An 18059-nucleotide genomic window follows, 5' to 3' on the forward strand; every position below is an offset into this window, starting at 1 on the left:
TTTTGTTTTTAAAATTTTATTTTTATTTTCATTTATCTCTACAAATTTGTGAACATACAAATTCCTGTGTTTCCTAGACTGATCTCCAGCTCCTGGCTTCGAGCAGTCCTCTCACCTCAGCCCTCACCAAGCACTGGAATTATAGTTGTGAGCCACCATGTCCAGCCTGTTTCTTACTTTTTAAACTTTTTTTGTTAAAAACTAACGTAGAAACACACACATTAGCCAGGTTGCCCAGGGTCAGGATCATCAGTATCACTGACTTTCACTGCACATGTGTCCTCCTGGAAGGTCTTCATGGGCAGTAACATGCATGGAGCAGTGAACTCCTGTGATAACAATGCCTTCCCCCAGAGTGGCTCCTGAAGGACCTGCTTCAGGCTGTTACAGTTAACTGTTTTGTTGTTTTTTTTTTTAAGACAGAATCTCACTCTGCTGCCCAGGCTAGAGTTCAATGGCGCGATCTTGGCTCATTGCAACCTCCGGCCCTGGGTTCCGGCAATTCTCCTGCCTCAGCCTCCCAAGTAGCTGGGATTACAGGTGCCTGCTACCACACCTGGCTCATTTTTGTATTTTTAGCAGAGATGAGGTTTCACATGGTGGCCAGACTGGTCTCGAACCCTTGACCTCAAGTGATCCCCCCGCCTCAGCCTCCCAAAGTGCTGGAATTACAGGCATGAGCCACCACACCCAGCTGTTTTTTGTTTTGTTTTTGTTTTTGTTTTGTTTTTTTAATAAGTAGAAGAAGTACACTCTAAAATCATAGAAAACATAGAGAACACATAAACCAGTAACAGTTGTTTATTATCAGGTACTGTGTACTGTATGTAATTGTCTGTGCCATACTTTTTTTTTTTTTTTGAGACTGAGTCTCGGTCTGTCGCCCAGGCTGGAGTGCAGTGGTGCATCTCGGCTCCACCTCCCCTATTTACGCCATTCTCCTGCCTCAACCTCCCAAGTAGCTGGGACTACAGGCGCCCGCCACCATGCCTGGTTAATTTTTTGTATTTTTTTAGTAGAGACAGGGTTTCACCGTGTTAGCCAGGATGGTCTCGATCTCCTGATCTTGTGATCTGCCTGCCTCAGCTTCCCAAAGTGCTGAGATTATGGGTGTGAGCCACTGCACCTGGCCTATACTTTTTATTTTATTTTATTTTATTTTATTTTATTTTATTTTTGAGATGGAATCTCGCTCTGTTGCCAGGCTGGAGTGCAGTGGTGTGATCTCAGCTCACTGCAACCTCTGCCTCCTGGGTTCAAGCGATTCTTCTGCCTCAGCCTCCCTAGTAGCTGGGAATACAGGCGCGTGCCACCATGCCCGGCTAATTTTTGTATTTTTAGTAGAGACAGGGTTTCACCGTGTTGGCTAGAATGGTCTCGATCTCTTGATCTCAGGTGATCCATCCGCCTAGGCCTCCCAAAGTGCTGGGATTACAAGCATGAGCCACTGCGTCTGGCCTTGTCTGTGCTATACTTTTATGTGACTGACAGCCCAGTAGGTCTGTGTACACCGGCATCACCAGAAATACGTGAGTACTGTGCTGTACTACAATGTCATTAGACCATGGGAATTTTTTACCTCCATTGTAATCTTATGAGGGACAGCCATCATATATGTGGTTCATCGTTGGGCGAGACATTATGTGGTACATGACTGTATTAAATTTACAAATATGGTAAGCTTGAAGTTTTCTTATATATTCTGATATTATATATAAATTTAGTAAGATTTCAACTTAAAGCCAAGATCAGACTTTCCAAAATATTACATTTACATAAAATATCAAATATGTTCAGGTTCCTTTTTAACATAAAATATGACTACTGTGCTTTTATTTTCCTAAATTGTTAATTATATGTCTTTCTGGGGCTAAAAGATGTACAGCATCTTAAGGAACATAGTTACTATATTGTGCAGGATACAGGCTAAGTTGTATAACAGTAGGACCCAGAGCTACAGGGGCTCAAACAAGCTAGAAGTTAAATTTCTCTCTCTGGGCAGTGGTTTTGCTTTGGAAGTCCATCCAGGGACCCATTTTTTTCCTCATCTTCTTCCTTGGTTCCTTCTCCCATCTTCTCTCCTCTATCCTAGGTAGTGGTTCTCTCTTGCTAGAGTCTGGCTCCCCTGCTACTCCACCACTGTCAGCTTCATCCACATTCTAGCCTTCAGAGTGGGGGAAGAGAGAAGGTTGGAAGACAACCAGTTTCCTCTTTAAAACTGTGATCCATCTTGGCACGGTGGCTCCCGCCTGTGGTCCCAGCTACTTGAGAGGCTGGGGTGGGAGGATCACTTTAGACCGGAAGTTTAAGGTTGCAGTGAGCTTTGATTGCCATTGTATTAGAGTGAAACCTCATCTCTAAAAAATTGGTAAATTAAAAAAATACAGTTTTGATTCAGAAATTTCACGTGGTGACTTCTGCTCCCATTCCGTTGTACAGAAGTTAGTCACATAGCCCCCTTGGTCACTTAGGTGCAGGGTAGTCTGTGAAATGCATTCCCTAGCTGGACAGTCATGGATTCAGCAGAAACTGGGAGTTCTGTTCCTGTAAGGGAGAAAGAAAGGCTAGATTTTGGGAGATAATTAGCATCTCTGCCACAGCTATCATTTCAGTTAACTGACTTTCCAAGGAAGGTTTAATTAAGACCTTCTTGCTGAATGGTGGTTACTTAATTCTTTTTTTTTTTTTTTTTTTTTTTTTGAGACAGAGTCTTGCTCTGTCACCAGACTGGAGTGCAGTGGCGTGATCTCAGCTCACTGCAACCTCCGACTTCCTGGTTCAAGCAATTCTTCTGCCGCAGCCTCCCGAGTAGTTGGAATTGCAGGCCCACGCCACCACAAACAGCTAATTTTTTATTTTTAGTAGAGATGGAGTTTCACCATGTTGGCCAGGATGGTCTCCATCTCCTGACCTCATGATCTGCCCTCCTTGGCCTCCCAAAGTGCTGGGATTATGGGCATGAGCCACTGTGCTTGGCCGTGGTTACTTAATTCTTAATTTTCTGGGGTAGAATGCCTTCCCATCAAGGAGGATTGCCACAGTCCAGTTAACTAATTTCACTTGTGATCAGAGACATCAGTGGGTCTTGCAACCAGGAGCTAGAGACGTCCAGAGCCATTCATGTTGACCACTCTGGCTGTTACCCCGAGCTCCATTTTATAAATTAGAATTCAAAACTTAAAAAGGGATTGATCTCACTGTCTTCTAGCCAAGTTGACAGTTCCCATTTGGGTTGACTGCTTGATGGTATTTTGCATTTTGGGGGGTTCTTATGAGTCTGTGTGTGTATGTTTCACCCAACTTCACAACCATTTGAATTTAACAGGGTCCTAAGATATTAAATAGAAAAATATATTATGTAAGAAGGACATTTATATTTTTTCACATCTTTAAGACTATACAACTCTTAAAGATATTTAAAATATCGTTTTGAATTTTGGATATTTCAAATGGCTTTGATCTGTGGTCATTCTACAGATTACCAACAACAGATAAATGAATCTTAAAATTCAGTTTTAAAAAATATAGCTTTCACATATTCATATTTTCGCTTATTCATTCATTGACATATTTATTAAACAGCTACGGTTCACTTATTTTGCTTGATGCAGTAATACCAACAAGTGATGGCAGATTCAGCTCAGTTTTCAATATTTTCTATACTTATATTAGCAATCGCATTTAGTAAGAATTGTTGACCCAAAGAACTTAATACAATTCTTTTTTTCCACAGGAAATTTGCTAATGTTCCTTGTACTTGATCAAGGTATTCATTGAAGGTTTATTGAGTGCCTATTACATGCCAGATTGTGTGCTAGGTAGGGTTGGAGGCATGTGTTACATGGAGATGAAAGATTCATTCAGAGATGACATTCCCTGTTTGTAAGGAGTTCACAGTGTGGGAGAGCAGAGAGCTAAGTAAATGAACAATTAAAGGTCACCATGTTAAGTACTATAGAAGGCATGGATAGGGATTATGGAGGGGACCTACCTAGATGCGTGAGGTTAGGAAGGACTTTCCAGGGTAGATGATATCTGAGGTTTAAGGTAAAAATAGGTGAAAGGAGGAAAGGACTTCCCAGGTAGGACAGCATGTGCAGATGTACAGAAAGCATTTGCACGTGGCCGCTGCACACAGCTCAGTACGTTTGGAGTCTGCATTCACCTGAGTTGGGGAACGGCCCTAGATAAGGCCAGAGGGGAAAGCAGGGGCTGGAATATTGTGTGGGAAATTACCTTGATATGGTGGTAGCTTCCAAGAACATGGCCAAGCAGCCTATTCCAGCAGTCACAGAATAGAGAGGCTCATAGGCTGAGTTAAGACGCTCAAATCACGTTGTTTATCACATCAATTCAAAACGTGCAGCAAGAAATAAGGGGAGAGTTCTGGGATCGGTTAACACTTAGGATCAGGTGCCTATGGAATGGAAGGAGCAAATCTGCATCCTGGGCCATGCGATGTTCATACATGGAGTCCTGTCTCTCTGCTGCATCAGCCTTCCCTGCCAATGGTGCCAGCACAAGGACTAGAGCTGAAGTTACACAAGGGCCCAGAAGGTGGAAGGTGCTTTGTTGGAGATATCTGGATATATATGTCTGCAATAGCTGTGGCTTACCAGAGACCTGCTGAGATGCTGTGTGTGTTTTTTAATGTGTTTCCACACAGTATATAACTGGGGTCAAAATGGGCGGCCAAATTAAGGATGACATAACTGTCAAGTGGCATAGTTTGTGTCTTACTAATATTTAAGATTTGATAAGATTAGCACTGGTCAGCCTGGGCAGCACAGCAAGATGCCGTCTCTACAAGAAATTAAAAAAAAAAATTAGCCAGGCATGGTAGCGTATGCCTTTGGTCCCATCTACTTGGGAGGCTGAGGTGGGAGGATTGCTTGAGCCCAGGAGGTCGAGGCTGCAATGAGTCCTGATTGCACTATTGAACTCTAGGCTGGGTTACAAAGCTGTGAGACCCTGTCTTTCTCTAAAAAAAAAAAAAAAAGATTGGTTCTTCCGTGACTTTCTGCCTAGGACTAACACTCTTTGGTTTTGTCCTTTTTATCTATGTTCAATGCACGTATGTTCCACTTATTTTGTCTGTCTTGAGTGTGTCTTACAAGCTTTTGACTCACTATGAGTTTCATCCATGCTATTTGTTTTCTTGTTTTCTATGTAGCAGAATTGAATATACTCAAATTGGATGTCAAATGGACATAATACATAAATCAAACAAGGCTTATATGTGTTAACCAGGAATTTGGACTTGATCCCAGGGACAGTAGGCTAAAACCATTTTTTTTTTTTTAAAGCAGAATGATCAGATTTGCACTTTAGGAAGGTCACAGTACAGGCAGATTGCAGAAGGGATCGGAGGGGAGCAAACCTGGAACAGATTGTAGGCCACGTGGGAAAAGATAATGGGCTTGATGAGTGTTGGGAGTAGGAACGCTGAGATAGAGACATGTCCATATTGGTTAGGAGGTGATGGCCTGTGGGTGGGTGGTGGGTTACTTGTGCAGATGGGGAATGTAGCAGGAAGGACTTAGAGGGCTGTTGTCAGGAATGCAGTGTTGCACATTGTGTTAATCAGATTGTTGAAGTAGCAGATAAGCTTAGAATCCCAGTGGCTTCTAACAGTGAATCCTAGTTTTTTGGGTATGTTACTCATGCTCAGCATGTTCGCTGCTGCTGTTTCCAGCTGTGACTCTGCTTTGAGCTCTTTGCTCTCTACATCTCTCTTGTGCAGGGTCCTGGGCCAAAGGAGCATGCCCATTTAGGGACATGTCATTCTCATGCAGAAGGGGGAAGACTAATTGCTGGCACAAACTCGTTGCAGCGCATTGAAGATGGCTGCAAATTCTTTCCTCTTATTGAGAGGTGGAGTCACTTCCCCCTCCCTTGAGTCTGAACTGACCTTAGTGATTTGTGTGTCCATTGGGATATGGTAGAAGTGACATTCTGTAAATTCTCAGGCCAGATCATAAGAAACCTTGGAGCCTCCATCTGGGCTCTTGGAACATGCCATCTGGGTGTCCAGCTCCCATACTGTGAGGAAGCTCAAGCTGCCCTGTGGCAAGATCCACATGAAGGAGAAGGACATGTGGCTCTTCGTGGTCAGCCCTGGCTGAGCTCCCAGCTGACAGGCAGCTCCAGCTTGGTGACAGAGGCATCTTGAAAGTAGGTCATCCAGCCCTGGTTGAGTCACTCTACCTGTGACATGGAGCGGAGTTAAGCTGTTCCTGCCCAGTCCTGTCCAAATTGAGATTCGTGAGCAAAATAAATGATTAGTTTTAAGCCACTGAATTTTGGGGTGGTTTGTTACACATCAGTGGATAACTAAACCACTTGGGATACCTCTTAAAACTCCTCTTCTTCCTCAGCTTACATCAGTGGAATGGGGGGATGAGGTGGGAAGTAAGTGGATGTGAATGCAGCACACCTTAGCAGGCCTCGGCGGTGTATTGGCCATCTACAGAACACGATAATAACACTCTTCTGTGTGGCAACAAAGGTATTTATTCTCATAATATTTGTATTATTTTCTCAGTTATTCAGTGAGACCCGCCCTTTCCCTGAGCATCTGGTCAGTCATGGTTTCGCAATTCCTCTTTCAGCTCCACCTGGGTCAGTTGACCATTTCAGCTCCTGCTTGCAGTGACTTGGTGATAACTCTTACACTGTTACTTGATTTTCCAATACCCTTGTCTTAAAAGTGCCATAGGGCATATTGTCTTTTTTTTTTTTTTTTTTGAGACAGTCTCGTTCTGTCATCTGGGCTGGAGTGCAGTGGCATGATCACGGCTCACTGCAGCGTTTACTTCCTGGGCTCAATCCATCCTCCCACCTAATCCTCCCAAGTAGCTGGGAATACAGGCAGGCACGTGCCACCACACCCAGCTAGTCTTTTGTTTTTGGTAGAGATGGGGTTTCGCCTTGTTGCCCAGGCTGGTCTTGAACTCCTGGGCTTAAGCGATCCTTCCTGCCTTGGCCTCCCCAAGTGCTAGGATTACAGGCATGAGCCACCGCACCTGGCCTTTTTACATAATATCAAGTGAAGGTCAATTTTGTAGCTCTCCTTTATCCTTTGTGTTTCCAAACACAAAAGACAGCAAGGATAGCCAAAAGTTAAAAATAACCTCTTCCCTTTAGTCTTGTATTTTCAAATTCTTTTTTTTTTTTTTTTTTTTTTTCTAGATGGCGTGTCACTCTGTCGCCCAGGCTGGAGTGCAGTGGTGCGGTCTCGGCTCACCACAACCTCCGCCTACTGGGTTCAAGTGATTCTCCTGCCTCGGCATCCTGAGTAGCTGGGACTACAGGCGTATGCTACCATGCCCGGCTAATTTTTGTATTTTTAGTAGAGACGGGGGTTTCACCATGCCAGCCAGGCTGGTTTCAAACTCCTGACCTCATGATCCACCTGTCTTGGCCTCCCAAAGTGCTGGGATTACAGGTGTGAGCCACTGCGCCCAGCCCTGTATTTTCAAATTCTTTACCTCTGCGTTTCCAGCCCTCCTCCATCCAATTTGTTACTAGAACTTTTTAACAATTTCACATTGAATTAAGATGATTTGGAAGAGGAGAAATAAGTCAGAAAAATTAGCAGCATCCGTGATCTGACTCTGGGTACCAGTGGGCTGTTGAGATTTCTGTTCCCCGCTGACTGCAGTGTTGCTGCCTGCCAATGCCCCCTGTTGGGCAGGGCCACCTGTGCTAGTTTAAACTGGGGTCTTTCACTCCTGGACTGCTTCTTGGATGTGAATTTCAAGTTGAGCAGAGAAGATATGCCTTGCCTGCTGCCATACATTGTAACATCAAGTCAAGAGCTTTAGTTACTTAACAGATTTCTGCTGGCTGCTATTATAGGGGGAAACTCCTTTGTTTAGGGACAGCCAGGGCTTCCTTAGCTTTGATCTTTGGGAGTAAGCCTTTTGCTTGACTTCCCTTCTCTTTTCCATGCCTTTGTTTCCATCTCGAAGTGCAAATTTAAAGTGTCCTGTTTGCCTTTATCCACTGGAAGGCAAACACCCTGGACGACATATCAGTGACAGCGCGGTTCTGCTTTGATCGGAGCACCCAGCGCTGCTTGAAGGCGTTTGCATGGTCCATGGCTCATGGACCATGCTCCTAGAAAACGGAAATGCACTTAGGTGAGGAAACAGTTGGCAGAGTGGAGAAACTTGATCCGGGATGTGTGGATGTATTGTTCTTTGGGCTCTTCCGGTCCTTCCTCTTCCTTTGTTTATCTCCTGCCTCGTTCCTCCTCAGAGGTGTGTGGGAATTTCATCATTGGCTCCTTTTACACTGCCAGTGCCTGCTACTGCAGGGGGCTAAATCAATGTTTTTACAGCCAAATTCCAGATTGAGTCTCCATTGGCTGAGCGGTTCTCCTCCTTTGATTGCTCTGAGGACAATGGTGCTTTAGCTTCCTGCAGGAGGTTGCCCTGTTCGTTTCCATGTTTCCCATGCACCTTCATCCCAGAAGTCTGCCCTGCCACGGTGTTAGTTTATCTTCTCATCTTCCTGCACTGACGTCCTTTCCCCCATTCCCAAAGCTGAAATCAACGGACACTCTGTCCTGAATCAAAGATGTCATTTCTGAGATGTAGAACTCTGCTGAAACATTGGGTGGGCCTGACCCTCCAGGTGAATTCTGCTTCCCTTGGCTGTGTGTCTGCAAGGAGGTGGGAGAAGTAGGTGGTAAAGTGGAGGGAAAGCTAGAGCTAAATGAAAATTCTGGAGTTTCTCTTTGTCCAAATATTCTACACAGGTTAGTGAGTTGGCCATAAAGGCCTGTGTTTATTCTTTTCCCCTCAAAGGCAGTGTTTCTCAAGTTTTTTTTTTTTGTGATTGTTTTTCCAAGGAGAAAATTAAATTCAAGTTCACTTTGAGAAGAGAAATGAGCTACTAAGGAATAAGATTTTGTTGTGGGGGGCCAGACACGGTGGCTCACGCCTGTAAACGCAGCACTTTGGGAGGTTGAGGCAGGAGGATCGCTTGAGCTCAGGAGTTTGAGACCAGCCTGGCAACATAGTGAATTCTCGTCTCTACAAAAAATACAAAAATTAGCCCATCATAGTGGTGCATGCCTGTCGTCCCAGCTACTCAGGAGGCTGAATTGGGAGGATTGCTGGAGCCCAGGAAGTCGAGGCTGCAATGAGCCATGATTGCACCACTCCAGCCTGGGTGATAAAGTAAGACCCTGTCTCAAAAAAAAAAAAAAAAAAAAAAAAAAAAAGTTGTGGGATAGGCTTGAGCCTTGGAGGGCCACAAACTGTTGTAATGTCTAAGATTTTTTCACCTCCCCGTTCCCTGCCAAGATCAGTTTTTGCCCACTAGGGATGATGTGGTTTCTCATGAGGTTACTTGCTGTAAGTATATTTTGGAACTGTAAGAGCACCCTTGCGGCCCAGGCACTTTATGGATGATCACTAAAAGTGCTCCCAGTAACCTTCCAAGGTAGGTGCTCTTATCTCTACCTTACAGACAGGATATTGAAGCATGGGGAATTTGAGTAGCTTGCTCAGGTCACACGCCCTTAGCCAGAGGAGCCAGGATTGAAGTTTGGGAAGTTGGACTCTAGAGTCCATTTACTGACTAGGCTGTGCTGGAAGAGTGTAGAGACAAACAAACCGCCTGGACTCTTTTCTTTTAGTTTTAAAAAATTGAGATGTAATTCACATGAAACTCACCCTTGAAAAACAATTCAGTAGATTTTAGTATATTCACAAAGTTGTGCAATCATCAGCATTATCTAATTCTAAAACATTTTCAGCACACCAGAAAGAAACCACACACTTGTCAGCATTCACTGTCTGCTCCCTGACACCTCAGCTCCTGGCAACTGCGAATCTACTTTCTGACTCTAGATTTGCGTATATTAGATACTTTATGTAAATAGCCTCATAGAATACGTGACCTTTAGTTGTTGGCTTCTTTCACTTAACGTAATGTATTCAAGATTCATCCATGTTGTAACATGCATCAGTAGTTCATTCCTTTTTGTGGTTGAATAATAGTCCTTTGTATAGATATATACATTTTATTTATCTGTTCATCTATTGATGGACATTTGGGTTGTTTCTACCTTTTGGCTATTGTGAATAATGCTGCTGTGAACATTTGCATACAAGCTTTATGTGTGGGCATATTGTTTTTTCCTGAATGATGAAAAATGGCCCTGAAAGTATTTTTTTAGTTGTGTATATTTGTGGGGTACAACATATGATGCGGTTTTTTCTTTGAGACCAAAAAAAAAAAACAAAACCAAAACCTGTAGTCGCCATGACATACAGTAGATCTTCAGAACTTATTCATGGAAGGATTTTAAGCAGAGAAATAGTGCAACATTTTTTTTTTTTTTTGAGATGGAGTCTCGCTCTGTCGCCCAGGCTGGAGTGCAGTAGTACGATCTTGGCTCACTGCAAGTTCCGCCTCCCGGGTTCATGCCATTCTCCTGCCTCAGCCTCCTGAGTAGTTGGGACTACAGGCGCCTGTCACCACGCCTGGCTAAATTTTTGTATTTTTAGTAGAGACAGGGTTTCACCGTTAACCAGGATGGTCTTGATTTCCTGACCTCGTGATCCACCCACCTCGGCCTCCCAAAGTGTTGGGATTACAGGCGTGAGCCACTGCGCCAGGCCAAGGAATAGTGCAACATTTTTAAAGGGATAATAACATTACCCTGGTGACTACGCGAAGAACGTCTTGGGGACAGCCAAAATGAATGAAGGGAGCTTGACGAGGTCATTCAAGTATGATGATGGAGGGAGGTGACCAAAAAACAGGATGTAGAAACATAAGCCAACTGTCCACTTATTGATGCTGACTAAATCTTATTAGCTGAACAAGTGGAACAATAACAACAATTAAAAAAACCAAAATCAAAACAAAGAAGCAGAAAAAAATAAATAAATTGTCCTTACTAGTTTTGTTGTATATTAACTTTTAATTGAGGTATAATTTATATAAAATAAAATGCACAGATTTTAGAAGCACAGTTCTATGTATTTGGATGAATTTATACACCTAGGTAACTGCTTAGGTAATTAAGACATGAAACATTACCATTACCCCAATACATTTGTCTTGCACCCCTTTCTATTCAATTCTTTCTACTTGGGCCACTAATCTTTTTGGCATGGTAAATTAGTTTCTCCTGTTCTAGGAATTCATAGAAATGGAATTATACAGCACGTATCCTTTGGCGTCTTTTTTTCCGCTCAACATAATGTTTTTGAAATCCATCCATGTTGTGTATATCTCAAGTTTGTTTCTTACTGCTGAAAAGTATTCTTTTGTATGAGAATCATCATAAACCATTACAATATGTGACCTTTTGTGTCTGACGTCTCTCTCTATTTTGTAGAGATGAGGAACCAAAATAATTAAAATGGAAGCTTGGAGAATGAACTTGGGATTCTGAAGTGTCTAGAAGCAGTATATGTTCAGATCTTGGCAGCAGCCAAAATGAACTATTTCGGGGCCACTGGAGTGGTCTATAGGGTCCCTACCACTGGGGCCTAAGTGGAGTTGGAATGAGGGTGCCTGATGATCTGTGTAAACTCTAGGATGGGCCTCATTTGGGGATGTGGGTAGTGTGTCCATATTTCCCTGAGAAGGATTGGTCTTGACTCTACCCTCAGATTTTTTTTTTTTTTAGATAGGGCCTCACTCTGTTGCCCAGGCTGGCGTGTAGTGGCATGATCACAGCTCGCTGCAGCCTCAACTTCCCAGGCTCAAGTGATCCTCCCACCTCAGCCTCCTGAGTAGCGGGGACTACAGGTGCCCATCACCACACCTGGCTATTTTTTGTAGTTTTTCATAGAGACAGGGTTTTGCCATGTTGCCCAGGTTGGTCTTGAATTCCTGATCCTTCTGCCTCAGCCCTGCAAAGTGCTGGGATTACAGGAGTGAGCCACTGCACCCAGCCTCATTCTCACATATTTGCTGTTGTTGAGCTTCTTGTTTTTGCCAAATATGCTTGCATTTGATTTTCTTGAGTTTTGCTCCAAGGTTTTTGAGCCAAACCTACAGTACTTTTGGATCTATTTCCATTTTGGAGACCATATCTTTCTGAAGGCTGGGGTTTGGGTATGCGTTCTTATTGAACAAGTTCAGATCTTCCAGTTGTTTCTCAGTGAACGTAGTTTGTTTCTTTTGTGAAGGCCTCTGGGGCTTGCCTTTGGGAAGATCCTCTGAGCCTAATCTAGATGTGTTCTTATGTTTAGGTCCAGTTGTCTTAGGTATGTATTGGGGAGTAGAATTACTGCATCGTATGTTAACTCTATGTTTAACTCTTTGAGGAACTCCCAAACTCTTCCAAGGCAGCTGCAGCACTTTAATTTCTACCAGCAATGTGTTAGAGTTCCAGTTTTTTCTTGTCCTTGTTGGTATCTTTTTTGATTCCAGCCATCCTAGTGGGTATGACGTTGTATCTCACTGTGGTTTCGAGACGCATTTCCTTAGTGATTGATGTTGTTGAGCAGCGTTTCTTGTGCTTATTGGGCATTTGTATATTTTCTTTTTTTTTTTTTAAGATGGAGTCTCGCTCTGTCGCCCAGGCTGGCGTGCAGTGGGGCAATCTTGGCTCACTGCAAGCTCCGCCTCCGGGGTTCACACCATTCTCCTGCCTCAGCATCCCTAGTAGCTGGGACTACAGGTGCCTGCCACCATGCCTGGCTAATTTTTTTTTTTTTTTTTTTTGTATTTTTAGTAGAGACGGGGTTTCACCGTGTTAGCCAGGATGGTCTCGATTTCCTGACCTCGTGATCTGCCCCCCTCAGCCTCCCGAAGTGCTTGGGATTACAGGCCTGAGCCACTGCGCCCGGCCCGGCGTTTGTATATTTTCTTTGGAGAAATAACGTTTACATCCTTTGCCCATTTTTAAATTGGATTGTCTTTTTATTGTTGACTTGTAGGAGTTCTTATATGATTTGCCAATACTTTCTCCTATTTTTTTTTGTGTTGTCTTTGCATTTTCTTGATATCTTTTGAAGCACAAAAATGTTTGATGAAGTCCAATTTATCTATTTTTCTTTTGTTGCTTGTAATTTTGGTGTCTTATCTAAGAAGCCGTTGGTTGATCAAAAGTCATGACAATTTATGCCTGTGTTTTCTTCTCTGAATTTTGTAGTTTTAGCTCTTATATTGAGGTCTTTGATCCAGTTTGAGTTAATTTTTGTACGTGGTTTGCATGGTGTGAGGAAGAGGTTTATCTTCATTCTTTTTTTTTTTTTTTTTTTTGAGACAGAGTCTCGCTCTGTCGCCCAGGCTGGACTGCAATGGTGCAATCTCTACTCACCACAACCTCCACCTCTTGGGCGGGATTGCAGGCGTGAGCCACCAAGCCTGGCCGATTTCTCCTTTTTCTTTTTTTTTTTTTTGAGACGGAGTCTCGCTCTGTCGTCCAGGCTGGAGTGCAGTGGCGCGATCTCGGCTCACTGCAAGCTCTGCCTCCCGGGTTCACGCCATTCTCCTGCCTCAGCCTGCCGAGTAGCTGGGACTACAAGCGCCCGCCACTGCGCCCAGCTAATTTTTTGTATTTTTAGTAGAGACGGGGTTTCACTGTGGTCTCGATCTCCTGACCTCGTGATCCGCCCGCCTCGGCCTCCCAAAGTACTGGGATTACAGGCGTGAGCCACCGCGCCCGGCCTTCTCCTTTTTCTAAAAGAGGTCTTTAACACTTCCCTATCTGTGGTTTTTTTCTTTTTCTGTATCAATTTAATGCAAATCTGAGTCTTTTAAAGTTTAATAGGTTTTTTTTTGAGACTGTCGCCAGGCTGGAGTGCCCAGGCTGGAGTGCCAGGCTGGAGTGTTGGCTCACTGCAACCTCTGCCTCCTGGGTTCAAGCAATACTCCTAGCTTCAGCCTCCTGAGCAGCTGGGATTACAGGCGCCTGCTCCCACCTAGCTAAATTTTGTATTTTGTATTTTTTTTTTTTTTTTTTTTTTGAGACAGTTTTGCTCTCATTGCCCAGGCTGGAGTGCAATGGTGCGATCTCGGCTCACTGCAACCTCCGCCTCCTGGGTTCAAGTGGTTCTCCTGCCTTAGCCTCCTGAGTAGCTGGGATTACAGGCACCCGCCACCACACCCAGCTAATTTTTTGTATTTTTTAGTAGAGACAGGGTTTCACTATGTTGGCCAGGCTGGTCTCGAGCTCCTGACCTCAGGCAATCCACCTGCCTTGGCCTCCCAAAGGGCTGGGGTTACAAGCGTGAGACACCGCGCCCAACCAATTTTTGTATTTTTAGTAGAGATGGGGTTTCACCATGTTGGTCAGGCTGGTCTCGAATTCCTGGTGGTCTACCTGCCTCGGCCTCCCAAAGTGTTGGGATTACAGGCATGAGCCACCATGCCCGGCCTATGTTCATTCTTTTACACATCAGTATGTAGTTGTACCAGTACCATTCGTTGAAAAGACTATTATTTCCTTATTGAGTTGTGTGGGCACCCTTGTCCAAATTCAGTTGTCCATGAATCTGTGTTTATTTCTATACTGTCAGCTCTGTCCTCTTGGTCTATATGTGTTAGTCTGTTTTCACACTGCTAGAAAGAACTGCCCAAGACAGGGTAATTTTTAAAGGAAAGAGGTTTAATTGACTCACAGTTCTTCATGGCCAGAGAAGCCTCAGGAAATTTACCATCATGGCAGAAGGCAAAGGGGTAAGCAAGGTATGTCTTACATGGTGGCAGGTGAGAGACAGAGACAGAGAGGAAACTACCAAACACTTTATTGATTGATTGATTGAGACAGAGTCTTGCTCTGTCACCCAGGCTGAAGTGCAATGGCATGATCTCGGCTCACTGCAACCTCCAACTCCTGGGTTTAAGCAATTCTCCTGCCTCAGTCTCCTGAATAGCTGGGATTATAGGCACCCACCACAACGCTTGGATAATTTTTGTATTTTTAGTAGAGACGGGGTTTTACCGTGTTGCCTGGGCTGGTCATGAACGCCTGAGCTCAGGTGATTCACCCACCTCGGCCTCCCAAAATGCTGGGATTACAGGCATGAACCACCGCGCCTGGCCCAAACGCTTCAAAAGTATCAGATCTCATGAGAACTCACTATCACGAGAACAGCATGGGGGAAACCTCCCCCAGGATCCTGTCACCTCCCACCAGGTCCCTCCTTTGACACATGGGGATTACAGTTCGAGATGAGATTTGGGTGGGGACCCAGCCAAACCATATCTCTATATGTCTATGCTTATGCCAGTTGGACGTTGACTTTTGAAACCCAGGTTGCTTGGATGAGCAAGGACCTTGGGGGCAGAAGTGGCATGTCTTGCTGGAATACCGCTTTCCTCTGTAGGTTCAGGATTTATCCCACACTTGGCCTAGAAGTTCACTATTATCTAGTCAGTTCTTCCAGACTTCTAAGGTAATGCTTTATTCATTTATTTTATCCAGCATTTAAAAAATAGTTTTAGGAGGAGTTAGTTCTAAAATCCTAGCCCACCAATATCTAAAATAGAATTCAAGCCAAGTGTGGTGGCCCCAGCCTGTTGTCCCAGCTACTCGGGAGGCTGAAGCGGGAGAATTACTCAAGGCCAGGAGTTCAAGACCAGCCTGGGTGATAGAGCGAGTACTCATCTCAAAAAATAAATAAATACAAATAAATAAAAATGGAATAAAAAATTATTTATGTATAATTATTAAATTCAGGGCAGTGTGTCCCTGAGAAGGTATCTTTAGGAAGTAGAGGAATCATTCATGGCATCTTAGAAAAAGACTGTGCTGCTCGCTGCTGCTTTTAAAGCCACATTTGTGACCGCTAATAAAAGCAGCTGTCGGTAATTGAGTACTTTATTGCAGTCAATCTAAGCTTTCTACTGGGGGCATTACGTATACTCTTTGATCTCATGAACACAACTAACCTTTAAATTATATTTATTTATTTATTTTTTGGGACGGAATCTTGCTCTGTCACCCAGGCTGGAGTGCAGTGGTGCGATCTCGGCTCACTGCAACCTCTGCCTCCTGGGTTCAAGCGATCCTCCTGCCTCAGCCCCCCGAGTAGCTGGGACTATAGGCGTGCACCACCACACCTGGCTAATTTTTGTATTTTTAGTAGAGTATTCTTGTTTTACAAATTAGGACGCTGTGAGGGTCAGAAGCTTGCCCGAGGACAGACAGTGATGATTAGTTGCCTTTGACTCGGCCTCAGACCCCTGACTGCAGCGCCGGGCTCTTCACCTCATAGGCTGTCTTCTCCATGGGAACCCTCAGAGAGAGTATGGGTGTTCCAGGCCCCAGTGTCACAGTCTTCTGTAGTAAGAACTGGAAGGCTAAGCAGGGTGTTTTGCCTGTTGTCTTTCTCCCTGTCCCCCTTGTGGTAGGAACGTGAACCTCCTTACAGGGAGTAAATGTCTGGAGAGTCTTTTTGGATTGTTCTCACAGTTCGAGTGCAGGAACCACAGGGGAAGCATGTTTTAAATCCTGATTCCTGGACTTCAACTCCAGAAAGTCCAGTGCACCAGATAGGGAGGGAGTCATGCTTGGGACTCTGAAGGTCTCATGTGCTCCCTGGGAGGTCAATTGCTCTTGGTCTTGGACCACACTTTGAGAAAAGCGGGTCCACAGGTTACATTGAAAGTAACTGGGTATTGTGGACTTCTTGTTCTCTCCTCTTCTCTGTTTTTAAAGGGCAGCATGGTGTTTTTCCAGTGTCTAGGGAATGTCCCTTTATCTTTTAATTCCTTAAAAAAGGTGGAGACTTCAGTTACTTTTAAATGAGAGAGTTATATTTAGTGTTTTGTAAGCACTGTTGTCAGGTAGAGATGAGAATGCTGAATTCAAAACAACTCTGATATTAGTAAAATGTAATATCCAGTAATTTGTTATTAATGACTGTAATTTAGTGGTAGGAGCCTCAAGGGAAAAATAAAGTATGTGGTTATTTTAGAGAAGAAAAATCTCAACCTGTCTTTTCTCACCTCCTCCCTCTCCTGCTTTTTCTCAGATTGTCAAGTGGTCAGACTGTTGTTTGCCATTAGCTTGCAGACCTGGGGATCCTTATTGGCTAATTGCTGAAGCAAGTGTGGACAACTTCAGCAAGCTTGGGGTGGCGTTCATGGAAGATAGACTCCACATGGATAATGGACTGGTACCCCAAAAGATTGTGTGTAAGTAACTTTAGAAAATGTTTTTATTGGCCAGGCATAGTGGCTCATGCCTGTAATCCCAGCACTTTGGAAGGCCGAGGCAGGAGGATCACTTGGAGCCCAGGAGTTCGAGACCAGCCTGAGCAGCATAGACCCCTATCTCCAAAAAAACAAACAAAAAAATTAGCTGGGTGTGGTGGTGCATGCCTGTGGTCCCGGCTACTTGGGAGGCTGAGATGGGAGGATCACTTGAGCTGGGAGGTTGAGGCTACAGTGAGCCATGATCACGCCACTGCATTCCCATGTGGGTGACAAAGTGAGACCCTGTTTTTATCATAGTGGGACACTATAAGTTATTAGCTTAAGGACTGTTGAGCACTCTTACTGGTATGACATAAGGGCTATGCTTAGTTTCAGCTTAATTCAGTCCACAGGTTTGATTTTACTGTAATAATATACAATTCATGCATGTGTCAAGATTTTTTTGGGGGGCTGCAGGGTACATTTTCAGTGCTTATTAAATTTCTTAAACAAGAATGTTTCATGACTGCATTGCTCATGAGGTGGCATTCAGATTTGGAACCCATATAATATTTATTTCACATAGTTTAATACAGTATAACTAGTGTCTAGACTACAATTCTAATTGAGTGGGAAGCATAGCTAGTGTTATTATGAAGTTCTAAATCAAACCGCTTTTTACTTAAAATATATGTATCACAATTTCTTGGGACAAATCGTTTATCAGGAAACGCACAAACTGTTCTTCCTTAATTAGACTTAAAAGCAGGCTTTTTATGTCTATGAATGTCTTCTTTCATCTCATGGGCAAATAAATGTCCCTTATCAGCTTCGGAAGTTTATGTAAATCCCTTAATATCCAGAATCACCTCGTACATGTCTCTAATACCATGTCTGACATGTAGCAAGTACTCAATAAATGTTTTTGAATTAGTGAT

At 43.8% G+C, this 18059-nt stretch overlaps 1 protein-coding gene across 9 annotated transcripts in view; it reads left to right on the forward strand.

Annotated features, from left to right (window-relative positions):
* The window catches only part of HLCS (holocarboxylase synthetase), a 245739-nt gene that overhangs the window by 35577 nt on the left and 192103 nt on the right, over positions 1-18059 (forward strand). For all 9 annotated transcript variants that reach the window (XM_063639269.1, XM_055279673.2, XM_055279670.2 and 6 more), the window contains one exon: positions 16959-17121. In XM_063639269.1, coding sequence (XP_063495339.1) covers positions 17070-17121 — 52 coding nt within the window. In that variant the 5' untranslated portion in view covers positions 16959-17069. The remainder of the gene's footprint in view (positions 1-16958; positions 17122-18059) is intronic.

Source organism: Symphalangus syndactylus, chromosome 5 (genome assembly GCF_028878055.3).
Source record: "Symphalangus syndactylus isolate Jambi chromosome 5, NHGRI_mSymSyn1-v2.1_pri, whole genome shotgun sequence".
Lineage (NCBI taxonomy): Eukaryota > Metazoa > Chordata > Mammalia > Primates > Hylobatidae > Symphalangus > Symphalangus syndactylus.